The sequence below is a fragment of the Triturus cristatus genome, chromosome 5_1, assembly GCF_964204655.1.
Source record: "Triturus cristatus chromosome 5_1, aTriCri1.1, whole genome shotgun sequence".
NCBI classification, from domain to species: domain Eukaryota; kingdom Metazoa; phylum Chordata; class Amphibia; order Caudata; family Salamandridae; genus Triturus; species Triturus cristatus.
In genome coordinates, this window is record NC_140587.1 from 317,204,254 (window position 1) to 317,217,073 (window position 12,820).

Below are 12,820 nucleotides of genomic sequence, written 5' to 3' on the forward strand. Positions count from 1 at the left end.
TCTGGCTGCTTCGTTCATGATTACCTGTAGTCTGTGCAATAGTGAAGTTGGTAGGCCGATATACAGTGCGTTACTGTAATCAAGCCGGGCCAGGATCAGGGCAGACACAACAGTTCTCATTGATGAGAAGGAGAGGATGGGAGAAAGTCTTCTTAATCGCCTAAGTAAGCTCACGCAGGTCCCAAAGACGGAGGTGATCTGGTTTGACAGGGAGAGATTAGCGTCGATTTTAATTCCCAGGCTTTTTACCATAGCTGCTGGGGCGGGGATCGCCCCCAGCTCGTTGGGCCAGAATTGAGAGTTCCAAGGGTTGCTGTTATTTGTGATAGCGAGCACCTCCGTTTTATCTGGGTTGATCTTGAGTGAGTTAGTGGTCATCCACCTGACCACGAATCTCAAGATGTTTTTTACCCGATCGTGTGCTTGCGTGCTGTTATCTATTTGGACAATAATTTGTGTGTCGTCCGCATAGTTAAAAACTTGGCAGTTCATCGAGGCAAGCTTCTTGATCAGGGGACCAAGGTAGATGTTAAACAGAAGGGGGGATAGAGCCGATCCTTGAGGAACACCACAGGGTATAGACCCCCTTTCTGACGTCAGGTCCCCCATCTGAATTTTGTGGGTACGGTCTGATAAAAATGATTCAATCCAGTGGAGGATCGACCCTCCAATGCCGATGTCTCTTATTCTGTCCAGGAGTTGTGAGTGATTGACCGTGTCGAACGCTGCCGACAGGTCAAGGAGGACTAGGACACAGGGTTTTTTGTTATCTGCTTTGGTCCTGATTTCATCTAGGACGGACAGCATCACCAGTTCTGTACTGTGATGAGCCCTGAAACCGGCTTGCCTATCCTCAAGCACGCTATGGGTCTCCATGAATCCAGAGAGGGTTTGGAGAACATATTGCTCCAGTATCTTAGCTAGGAATGGCAACTGCGATATGGGTCTAAAGTTTTTCATGTTGGAAACGTCGGCCCCAGTCTTTTTAAGGAGGGGGATAACTCTGGCTTCTTTTAGTCGAGGTGGAACTTTTCCTGATTCCAACGAGGAGTTCATCAGGGCTAGTATTTCTTCCTCAATTGCTGGGAAGGCCAGTTTAAAAATCTTTGGAGGGCAAGGGTCTGACGGTGAGCCGGATTTCGTTTTATTTAAGAAACTTCGCAGTGTCCCCAAATCAAGGGGTTGAAAGCAGGAAATCAGCACAGGTCGTTTTTCTTGTGACTCCGCTTCAATGTCGGGGGGGAGCTTAAAGGGGGAGTTATTAATATCTGTCAGAATGTCTTGGACTTTTTCCGAGAAGAAGGATAGGAATTTGTTGCACGAGTCCTTACTAGATGGTATGACTGGTGCCTGCCTATGACTCAGTTCATTGAGGATGTTAAATGTTTCTTTTTGTTTATTAGAGGCCACCTGGATCCTGTTCTCATAGTGTTTGGCCTTGCAGCTAAGCAAGGTCTTTTTGTAAGCGGCGAGTTTTACCCTATATTCTGCACGAGCTTGTGGTTCATAGGCTTTGCGCCAGCGTCTTTCGTAGTGGCGAAGAGTACTTTTCAGGACTCGAAGTTCTTCTGAGAACCAGGGGGAGCCTTTGCCCTTATTTCCTGTTTTTATTCTTCTAGTTGGGGCAAGTGTGTTTATGGCAGAAGTAAGTTGATTGCCGATGGAAACTGTCCATTCTTCCAAATCCAGTGTGATTGGCCTCTTGACGGGATTACTCCGAAGAGAGCTCTCTAGGCTGGGACCCGAGATTTTGTTCCAGCTTCTAACTAGCTTCCAGGTTGGAGGCTGACCGAGGTTATGTTTGATAGGGGGAAGTAGGAGGTTAATAAAGTAGTGGTCAGACCACCCACAGGGAGAGATGTCCATTAAGTTCACGGAGGGGAGAGTAGTCCATGCTAGGTCAAGGGTGTGTCCTTTCACGTGGGTGGGGCCTGACACTAGCTGGATAAACCCGAGGGATGTAAGCATTATCTCAATTTGTTGGGCCTGTGCCCCTCTAGGTGTCTGGTCCCAATGGTAGTTAAAGTCTCCTACTATCAGGATTTGCTGAAAACGTGATCCGAGGGTGGTAATACATTCGGTAAAAAGGTCACCGAAGGAGGGAGGGCAGCTAGGTGGGCGGTAAACAGTCATGATTACTATATTAGAGGCGCTGTTGCAGACCTTGGTGACTAAAATGTCTGCAGCCTCCAAGTTTTCACCCGACAGCTTCTCGATAGTCAGGTGGTTTTTAAAGATAAGCGCTACCCCACCGCCCCGCTTCCCTGCTGTCCTATTATGCCAAACGGCATCATATCCATCGGGCAGGGATGCGATTTGCGTTGGTCCTGAGTCCTCGTCGAGCCAAGTTTCGGTCAGGGCGAGGATATCGGGGGCGTCTTCTTGTAGGAAGGTGAAGATTTCGGGTGCGTGTTTATGTAATGATCTTGTGTTGAGTATAGCGAGTTTCAGTGGGGTACAATGCTTTGAATGGGCGAGGTCCGGATTGTGTGGAGGAGAGGCGCGACTTATCTCCTTCACTTGTGGTCTGAGGATACCTTCTCTCTGGAGGGTGAGCAAAATATCTGGGAGTAGAGGGTGAGAGCCCGCGCCTAGTGTTTGTAACTCAATGTCCGAGTATTTGTAAACATGGGCAGCGTTTTTGGTCCCTGGGCCCTTTCGGGCGCGGACGGGCGCAGACGGGCTTGCCTTAGGCGCGCCTTAGGCGCGCCAGCGGCGTGCGCGCGTCCGCTCCAGCGTGCTGCTTTTATGCTCCTCGTGACCCCTGGCCCCTCCCCTCCAATCAGCCCTGCTGAGCAGCAGCTGAGGCCCCTAGACTCGTCTGCAATGCCAGGCCATATATATATATAAAGGTTGTCCCCGGGGTCCCACATCTCCAGCAATTGTCATCCGTGCGTAGGTCCATTCTATGTAATTGTGGGGGTGTTCGGTAAAGGCGATGTAAATATTTAAAATGGATTAATCTTAAGCGATAGTTCGATGACAGTTTCTCGAGTAATTTGCAACTCTGATCCCATTGTTCATCAGTGATTACTTCCCCATGGTCTTCGTCCCACGCTTCACGGGCTGACGGAACTGCCACTGGAGCCACGCGCTGGGTCGTGCGATAGATCCGCGATATTAATTTCTTGCCCGAGGTATTGGTCAATAGATTTTCGAGTGCATGCACCATTTGTGGGGGGAGTGGCGGGATATGAAGTAAATTTGTTTTTACAAAATGTCCGTAATTGATAATAGAACAGCATATCCAGTGCTGTCGGGGGCAAGGGTTCGCACATCTTGTCTATCGTGATGAAGGCCTCCGCGTGATACAAGTCTCTTGCCTGTGTCAAACCGTGCAGGGTGGCCCGTTCACGCGCTTTTGCATCTGTCAGTGTAGGGATCATTGGGTTGTTTAGGATAGGCATGGAGGGAGCATATAATAGATCTGTGTGTGTTCTTTTACGGATACCGTCCCATGCCCAACGTAGTGTCTGTACAGTATCTATTTCATCTCGTGGTCGGCAGTATGGCTGGTATAGTGCGGTAGCTAAGGGGACGGGGGCAACTTTATCAATCTCTATGGCAACATGTGGTTGGAAAGGCTTGGGGTGCGTCCAAAAATGCAAAAATTGAGCCTGGGCACTGTAGGCATATAACGCGAAGTCGGGGTCCGCCATTCCTCCCTGTGATTGAGGCAATGTCAAGACCTCCCAGGCTATTCTGGGTTGCCGGCCTGCCCAGACTAGTTAGATCATTAGGGAGCGTATACGCTTAAAGAAATGCTGCATTAGGGGTAGCGGAATGTTTACAGAAAGATATAGTAACTTAGGAAAAAAAAATCATCTTTGCTATCGCCACTCGACCTGCTAGCGAGATTGGGAGGTTTCGCCAGCGTTTTACCCTGTCTTCCACCCAGTTTATCGTTTTCCCATAATTAGTCTGCCAAATCTCTTGTATATCACCACTAATCCATATCCCCAGATAGCGGACTGGATCTTTTGCCCAAGTAATTGGATACTCCGTCTAAAATTCTGGGGTACCTGACGTAAGTGGGAGTATAACTGACTTTTTTCAATTGATGGAGAGCCCCGTGAGCCCACCGTATCTTTCTAGTTCACGTGTCATGGGAGCAAAGATTTCTTTAGGGTCGACCATGTAGAGAGTGATATCGTCCACATACATGGACACGGTTAGGCCGCGGGTGGTAATGACGATACCCAGATAGGCATGGTGTTGGCGTATTCGGGCTGCCAAGGGTTCGGTGGCTATGGCAAATAAAAGTGGTGACAGGGGTCAACCGTGCCTTGTGCCTCTGGTTATAGTTATGGGGTCTGATATTTGCCCATTAACTCGTATTCGAGCTGTTGTCATAGTGTACAGGAGCTTAATTTGCTGTATAAATAACGGACTGAGACCCAGTCTATGAAGAAGAGGGAACAACAAACCCCATTCCAAAGAATCAAATGCCTTAGTGGCATCCAACAACGCCGCTATGGCTTAGACATGCGGTGCTAAGTAATGTAGTAGGCCGAATAGTGTTCTGAGGTTGTGTGAGGTAGATCTGCCTGGCACGAATCCGGATTGATCCGGTCTTACAATCAGTGATAGGAGGGGTTGATAGGAATCACATTGGAGGAGGTCCTTATCTGGGTTCAGTAGTGTAATGATTATGGCCTCCCTCATTGTCTCGGGGAGTACCCCAGTTTGTTGAGCCTCTTAGTATACTTTTAACAATTGCGGGGCCAATAATTCAGAGTATTCATTGTAAAAGTTTGCGGTGAGCCTGTCTGCTCCTGGTGCCTTATCTGCAGAGAGGCTACCTATCGCTGTGCGTACATCCTCAACAGTGAAAGGAATATCCATATACTTCCTGTACTTCTCACTAAACCATAATAGTTGTATGGAGTTGAAGTTTTCCTCCAGGATTGTGTCTGCCGGGGTCGACCGTGTGGTGTAAAGTTGAGCATAAAAGTTTTGCATTGTGTGAAGTATTTCTGGTGGGCTGTGTACCATGTTATCTTCAGGGGTTCTGAGTGCTGTGATGAAATTGGAGCTCCTTGTGGGCACAATATGTTAGCAAGGGTTTTTCCTGCTTTGTCACCCTCCCCATATTTCTGAGCCATAGCATATTTGTTCAGAAAATTTGTTTCCCAGATTGCTCCTCCTGGTGTTCTGTGAGTAGCCTGCGTATATTACCTAGTAGTGTGTTCGTTGGTTGTGTGAAGTATTGCTTCTCCAGCGAGTTCAATTCTGTTACTAACGTTGTGAGCCTAGTGCGTATATCTTTCAATATTCCTGCTATACATTGCCCTCTTATTACCGCCTTAAATGCATCCCATAAGGTGCCAATGTTGTCCACCGTGCCGGTGTTGATGTCAAAATATTCCGTAATTTTCGCCCTAAGCTCTTCCCTGAACACTGTGTCAAGGAGCGCATTGGGGGGCAGGCGCCACGTGAAGGGTTGTATATATGGCTTGGACACTTTAAGAGTAATTAGGACTGGGGCGTGGTCAGAGAGCGTGCGGGCCTGATGGGCTACATCAGTTGCCCAGGAGTGGACCACAGGCGATGTTATCCAAAAATCTATTCTGGACCATGCCAAGCGGTGTTTGGTAACGCAGGTGCCGTCCCTATCTTGTGGATGGAATATTCGCCACAAATCAATCAATCCCCCATCTGTCATTAGTCCCTTCAGCATTTCTGCTGCCTGAGGATGGTGTAAGCGGGCGGCGCCTGCTCTGTCCTCCGTTTGAGACAGAACCGTGTTAAAGTCACCGCCCCATAATATCCCTGCTTCTCCTTCTACCTCGATCTTGTGCCACGCTTCTTGAAAGAACGTAGGGCTATCTACATTCGGACCATATACGTTTGCTAAGATCACGTGGCTGCCAATAGTGTCCCTTTTATAATGAGGTACCTGCCCTCTGGATCTCTTTTCACCGTCTGAGTCTGCCATAGAACCCCCTTTTTAATCTGTGTTGCCACTCTCCTGGAGTAGCTTGAATAACAGGAGGTGTGGACCTCACTCCAACGTTTTGAGTGCAATTTAGTGCTCGTGACATCTGTCAGTTGTGTCTCCTGAAGCATACATATTCCTATGTCAAGCCTTGTGAGGTAGGAATGTACTAGTCTATTTTTCCGGTGGTCATTAAGGCCACGTATGTTCCAGGTAATGCATTTTAAGTTAGTCATCTGTTGTCAACCCTCTATATCGGTCAGTTCGCTGAGTGGATCGCCTGCCTACTGAGCCCCTTGCTATTGTAGGTATACGTTTTGCACTGACATGCCTATGGCGGCCGAACCCGCACCAGTCTAGTGGGAATAGTATATCGTGGAATGCGACTGATTTAAGTGTGAAGTCATTTTGCACTGCATCGACAAGAAAGAACAACAAAACCCCCAATCCAAGCCACCCCCCTCCCACTCCAACCCCCCAATTAGGTTGTGTATCCCAATCATAACTGCACCCTGTAATCAAAAAGCCACCCAACAGGGGGCTGTGGGGAATCATCCCAGCGGGGGCGAGGAGTTAACGGCGAACTGCCCTGTCAGTTGTACAGCAGGGTGGCCGAGCATCAGGAGAGATAGACCACAATGGAATCATGATGCACAGTATACATTAAAAGGTCAAGTAACCATGAACAGAACCAACCGGAGGGGTAGCAATACATTTGGGTATGCATTACACTACTCAATGTCACTTAGCTGGCCCTGAGAGGAAGTCTACAGGTCTCGAGCGGTGGTCATCTTTTTAGCATATTGTTTGGCAAATTTCAGTGTATCGCCTGCCGCGGTGAAAAACATGGGTTTGCCATCCGTTTGCACACGCAGTTTAGCCAGGTACAGCATTGCATATGTCATGCCAGTTTGTTGGAAGATCTTTTTGCCAGGGATGAATTCTCTGCGCGCTGCTTGGACCGCTTGCATGAAGTCAGGATAAAACGCTGTTGTGTTAGTTTGATATTGGAGGGTACCCCTTTCGCGTGCCAGTCGCAAAACCGTGTCTCTGTCCCTGTAATTAAGGAATCTAGCCAGGATGGCTCTGGGGGTGAAACCTGGCGGAGGCTGTGGACCAAGCGTACGGTGGGCACATTCAACGAGGAACATGGGCAACAGATCTGCTCCGAAGAGTTCTTGCAGGAGCCCCTCGACATATTTTTCCTTATTGGGAATGTGAGTAGAATCCGGCACGCCCGTTAGGCGTATGTTGTTGCGTCTTGATCTCGCTTCCAAGTCCTCGTTACGCGTTTTAATCACTTCCTATACTTTGTCCATACGCAACAATTGCTCACGCGTTTCCGTTTGGTTGTCATCTTGATCCGAAACCCGCATCTCCAGTGTGTCCAACCTGTTTTCGTGTTTATCCACTCTACGCGAAACTTGGTCCATACATGCCACTAGGGAGTCCAGTTTTGAGTCAATGTCCTTCAGGCTGACTTTGACATCCTTTAGCATTGTTTTAATGTCTTCATCTTGTAGTGACTCTAATTGCGTCTCCGGGACAATCATTTGTGACGCCATATCACTTTCTGTGTGGCGTGTGCTGCATTTATCAAAATGTATTGATTGTTATCAGTTTTTCCCAGGTTTATGTGGTATCCAGCCACCTCGACCCGTGCAGGTTGCAGCCAATCCTGCTGAATAATGCGTGGAGCCTTATCGACACTCTCTGGGTCTATTTTGCGTGTACCGGCGCTGACAGCAGCGCGCCCGCGGCTATGGTGCATATCACTGTTTTTCGGCTTTGGCCGTTGTAGCAGACGTGTGGCCTCTCAATGCCCAGGTGCCAGTTGGTAAGCATAACATCAGGGGCCAAGTCAACCACCCCTTCTGCCGTTCTCGTGAGCCTGTGCCACTGTAGACTTACTGCCGGTGTTTCGCGCTGTGTGTGCCTGCCACCATTCACCCAGCTGTGTATCTGAATGTCCTCCGTACGGCCACACGAAGAGCACGCAGTTTGTATTTCCTTCCCTATGGGCCCATCAGCGTGAGAGCAGAGCCGCTGCTTTTGCGAACTTGCCGTCCGATACTGTGGACGTGTTCTTTTCAGTACTGGGGACAAGCCCCTGCTGCCGTAATTAAGGGTGCAGGTGATCCTAACGCAACGGGGTAGCCTTGCCGTCTAAGCGCCAGTGCGTGCCAGTGCGGCTTTACCCAAAATAGTGCCCTACAGTGCCCCCGCCAACCAGCTGCAGGGAATCACTACCGGGGGCCCTGTAGGTGTCGGGGACAGTTGTTCCGAAGGGCACTCGCTGCTGATGAGGCGCTCGGCCAGCCAGATGCGCGCCAATGCTTGCGGCCTCTATGGCGCCCTTAGCTCCGCTGCCGTTCCGTAGCTTTCTGCTGAACGCCAGAGGTATCAATCTGCTCAGCGGCACCTCCGGTTGTGGATTCCGACTATTTAATCCCCGTGGGGTCTATTTTGAATGGGTTTCTGGCAGGTATTGTGCTCAGCCGGCAGAGCCGACAGATTAGGCGGCCATCTTGCTGCACGACTTGGCCACGCCCACCGCAGTCTGTGCATTGTTGAAAAAGATATTATGGCTTTTGAAGACAGTGTGCAGGCTCTGGTAGAAATTACAATCTTTAGGTTTTGTTTGTTCATTAAAAAGATTGTTGCTAAAACTCTGGATAATGTTCAGGACCAGTGGTAGTGTGACTCTGTTGTTGCCGCCTATAGAACATAATTATACATTTATAATTCCTGACACTTAATTTGTAGATTTCAAACAAAAATATGGTTGCTAGCTCAAATGGATCAAGATAATGCTGCCAGAGAATGTTTTGAATATTGTTGCATAGTTTTTATTTTTCTAGACACATTGTTTATTTGTTTAACCCTTCTTAAATATATGCCCAGTGGTTTGGGGGCTGTCGTGAGGATGAAACCTATATTTCAGAAGGTCTCATGACAAATTTTCAATATATAATGGGTTCATATTAAATATGCTTTTTATCAATCCTACTGCAACCAAACGTGTTACCCAGTTGAGAACAAAATGCCCAGTAATGCTTATTATTTAAGACGTGTAGTTAAAAAAAAAGACGTACAGATTTCTCACGATTTTGCAGTTATTACTACAATAGAGCCAAACTGACTTGAGAAAAAACGATCGTGTCGTACTTTTCATATAAAATCACTTTACAGAAGAAATGTTTATAACTACTGCACCAAAGAAAATAGCATGGCATAAATCAAACATGTATATGCAGATCCACAGAGTGCAATATGCTGTGTATTGCTTAGTCTATTGTGGATCATGGCCTTTTCCCTCACTCAGTGTAAAGAAAAAATGACCCCCTGCTAAGACGTCACAGTTCCAAGGGTAGGGAAAATACAACAGTGCATTAAGAAACCCCTTTCAGTTAATTAGATATAGCACTTACAATATGAAGATATAGGCCAAAAGAACATGTAAATGAAACTGAATATTTAATATCTATTCACAGATAATATAAGTAGTAACATTTTATCTGTTATGTCACTTGTATGTAGGGTACACAAAGACCACAAAATTGATTTATGAAATTGTCTCGCAACACATCTACAATACATTCGAATAGGGAGTTATATCTCAAAATTGGCATAAAAAAATCAGACATACCTACATATGTACATATTTGACAAATGAAAAAGACCATGACAGAAAATACAACACACACAAAAACCATTCAATATGTACTGATCATGTAAAGCACTCTGATGCCCCCGGGTCTAGCCAGCGTTATATAAAACCTTTCCTATAAATAAATGTACACGGTAAAACAAAAGTTGTGGCTTAATTCATCATTCACTGATGATCATAATCATCTCTACACACGTTTGGTCGAACAAACACAAATTCTTCAGAAAGAGCCACAGGATGAATGTTGTGAGTACCAAGTATCTATAGTAGTGTGAAATAATGTAAATGGGAGATGGTATCTATGAGTTGAAGATATTCTAGTTTATTGATAATGAATCAACCTGTCCTTGATGCAACAGGTAATCGGATGAGTCTTCGATGACCCCTCTAATGACTGTTAAACACAGGCGTTGGAACATTTCGGTGCCACGCTCGTTGGCCCGAGCGCAACATCCTTAAGAGCAGTAAGATCCATTATTCAAACTGTCAGTTTGTTCGCTGAATCGCTTGTAGAGAAGATTATGATTATCAGTGAATGGTGAATTAAGCTACAAATTTAGTTTTAACTTGTACATATTGAATGGTTTTTATGTGTATTGTATTAGATTTAGGCTATCATGGTCTTTTTCATTTGTCTAATATGTATATATGTAGGTATGTCTTTTTGTTTATATCTAGGTCTGTTTTGTTATATGATTCCCTATTTGAATGTTTTATAGATGTGTTGTGAGACAACTTCATAAAACAATTTTGTGGTCTTTATACCCTACATACAAGAGACATAAGGGATGCACTTTGACTTACTATATTGTCTGTGAATATAAATAAAATATTTAGATCTAGTTACATGTGTTTTTGGCCTATATCTTCATATTGTAAGTGTTATATCAAATTGGTTTCCAAGGGGTTTCTTATGCACTGTTGTCTTTTCCGTCACTCAGCAATTGTAATAAATGGCATAACACGCTTTGTACATCTGTAGATGCACTAATAGGATATATAATACAGGACTTCCACAGGAGCTAATTGGTGCTAAAGTTGGAGACTTTGTTTGAGGTACACATAGTGCCTCAAGAGGTTTTAGGTTGTTCAGTAGAGGTTAAAACAGGTACTTTTGTGTTGGGTATGATGATGTGTGCTCTGTTTTGTGTGTATACGTTTATCTATTAATGTCTCATTTGTATAGTTTATAGCTTCTATGTATCATGGTAGAAAGACCTAGCAGTAAGGACCGCTATTCTGACAATTTTCAACTGGACTGTAACAGGATATGCCTAGTTAAAGGTTCATAATTCTAATAGCATGAAATGCATTTCCAGTGCCTTAAGTCTTAACCTTGGAGACTGTTTCCCCATAATATCTAGAAATGTATACAATGTAAAATCACCTTCTTAGTCTGCCGGTGAGCTTTTTTTGTTACTGCTAAATGTATGTGGTATGCATTATGTATACTTTTGAAATGTAGCATCTGTCATATAAGTAAAGCTATACACTTTGATTTAATATCCAAGCTCATGACTCCTTGTACCCTCTTGGCATGTGGAGGATTTCATAACCGGTAAAAGTTTCCAGTTGTTTAATTAAATCAGGAACTTTTTAAAGCATCACATGTTTCATGTTATGTGATTTGACCCATTCGGTTTTAGTGCATCCTTTCCCACTTTTCAGCCATATTAGCATTGTTACATTAGGCACTCATACTGCCCCCTTCTTCGCAGCTCCTCTTCCTGCTGTTTAGCAGTATGATGTATGTTTAGCCTGTGCAACTGTGCATCCTAAATAAAACAAAGTTGGGAATCCAGTGTAGTTTCTCATAGACATGCAGTCCTGCCAATGGCGCAATTGTTTTTTTAAACTGTTTTAATGTAGTTAAGAGTTGCTTGACAGTTGTGGTGAAGTTGCATGAATTTTTACTTCTTTAATTATCCTCTTGTTTTTTTCATAGGGCCCCCTTAAAGTAACTGTGCAGGAACTTGATGGGTCTTTCAACCACACCTTGCAGATTGAAGAGAACAGTCTCAAACACGACATACCATGTCATTCGAAGAGCAGGAGGTATGGGTCAAGTGGATCCCTTTTCATGTTTTTATTACTTATTTATTTTAGTTCTGGGTATTAACAGGAGTATGTGTTTCACTTGTGGGCTTAAAGGTGCGTGTGAGGACATTTGCAAAGGTGACTAAATGGCATTAAATCATATGATGGTGACGTGGAGGGATTAGAAATGTTGGGGAAGGGAGCAATGCGTTTTAATCCTCGAGTAAAAGGACGATGTTATGTTATTCACATTTATATGATATGTATTCTTATGGTATAATGTATCATAATGCAGGTGTTCTTTTCTATGAATATGGAAATGCCATCTCTGTAACTGAAGGAATTACTTGATAGCATTTTATTGGTGCCTGTATGTGATTAGTTAAGAGATGATGATCACCCTTGGCACCACCATCTCATGCATTTGAGCTGTGTGCTGCATGGCATGCTCCTTAGTCTATGGTCTTGTATTGGCGCTGCCCCTGCAATGCTTGGAACTTTAGATGTTAGCCTGCTCTGCATATGACTTGCCTGGGGAAGTTTTGAATATTCTCTTGTGCACAAGTAATTCATTCAGGCAAGTGGTTTGTGTCTGATCCCGTTTGTGGGGCCACGGTGCAAGCAGTTGCTACTGGGCCTCAACTTTGGGGTTTGTGGTCATTTGCCTTGAATGTTTCTATCTCTCTCTTAGTATGTCACTACAAACTCGGCTAATTACAACCACTTCAGCACTTGCCTCTCAGATGTAGGGATGACGAGCTGTTACAGGCTTCTCATGGAGGTGGTGGGGTAGGGGGGTAGTGCTCAAGCTTGCACTCAAAGAAATGCACATTAGTATAATGAATGATTGTCCAAACTAGTGCTTGGCTTTGAAGAAGAAAGTACTTTAATGAACACTAGAATCGCATATTTCACACAGAAAAATGTACGTTATGCAGTTTAGTGTCCCAGTGCTAGAGTATGTAATCGCCTCATCCTCCTAATGATCCTGATCCAGATCCCCTTATGGTCTGACAGTTCCCTCCCCGGGTCTGGTTTGATTAGTCTCATGGGCAGATTACCCTGGTACTCTTGTCTTAGCGCACAGTCTTTTAACTCAGTTCACTGACTGTAACCCAACGAGTCTCTTTCAGTCTGTGAATGGGCCGGACCTTCTTGGAGAGCTGCCTTGATCC

General features: G+C 45.2%; 1 protein-coding gene across 2 annotated transcripts in view; it reads left to right on the forward strand.

Annotated features, from left to right (window-relative positions):
- Nucleotides 1-12,820, forward strand: part of TAF2 (TATA-box binding protein associated factor 2) — a 948,796-nt gene that overhangs the window by 302,434 nt on the left and 633,542 nt on the right. For both annotated transcript variants that reach the window (XM_085605048.1, XM_085605049.1), the window contains exon 14: nucleotides 11,554-11,663. In XM_085605048.1, the coding sequence (XP_085461174.1) occupies nucleotides 11,554-11,663 (110 nt within the window). The remainder of the gene's footprint in view (nucleotides 1-11,553; nucleotides 11,664-12,820) is intronic.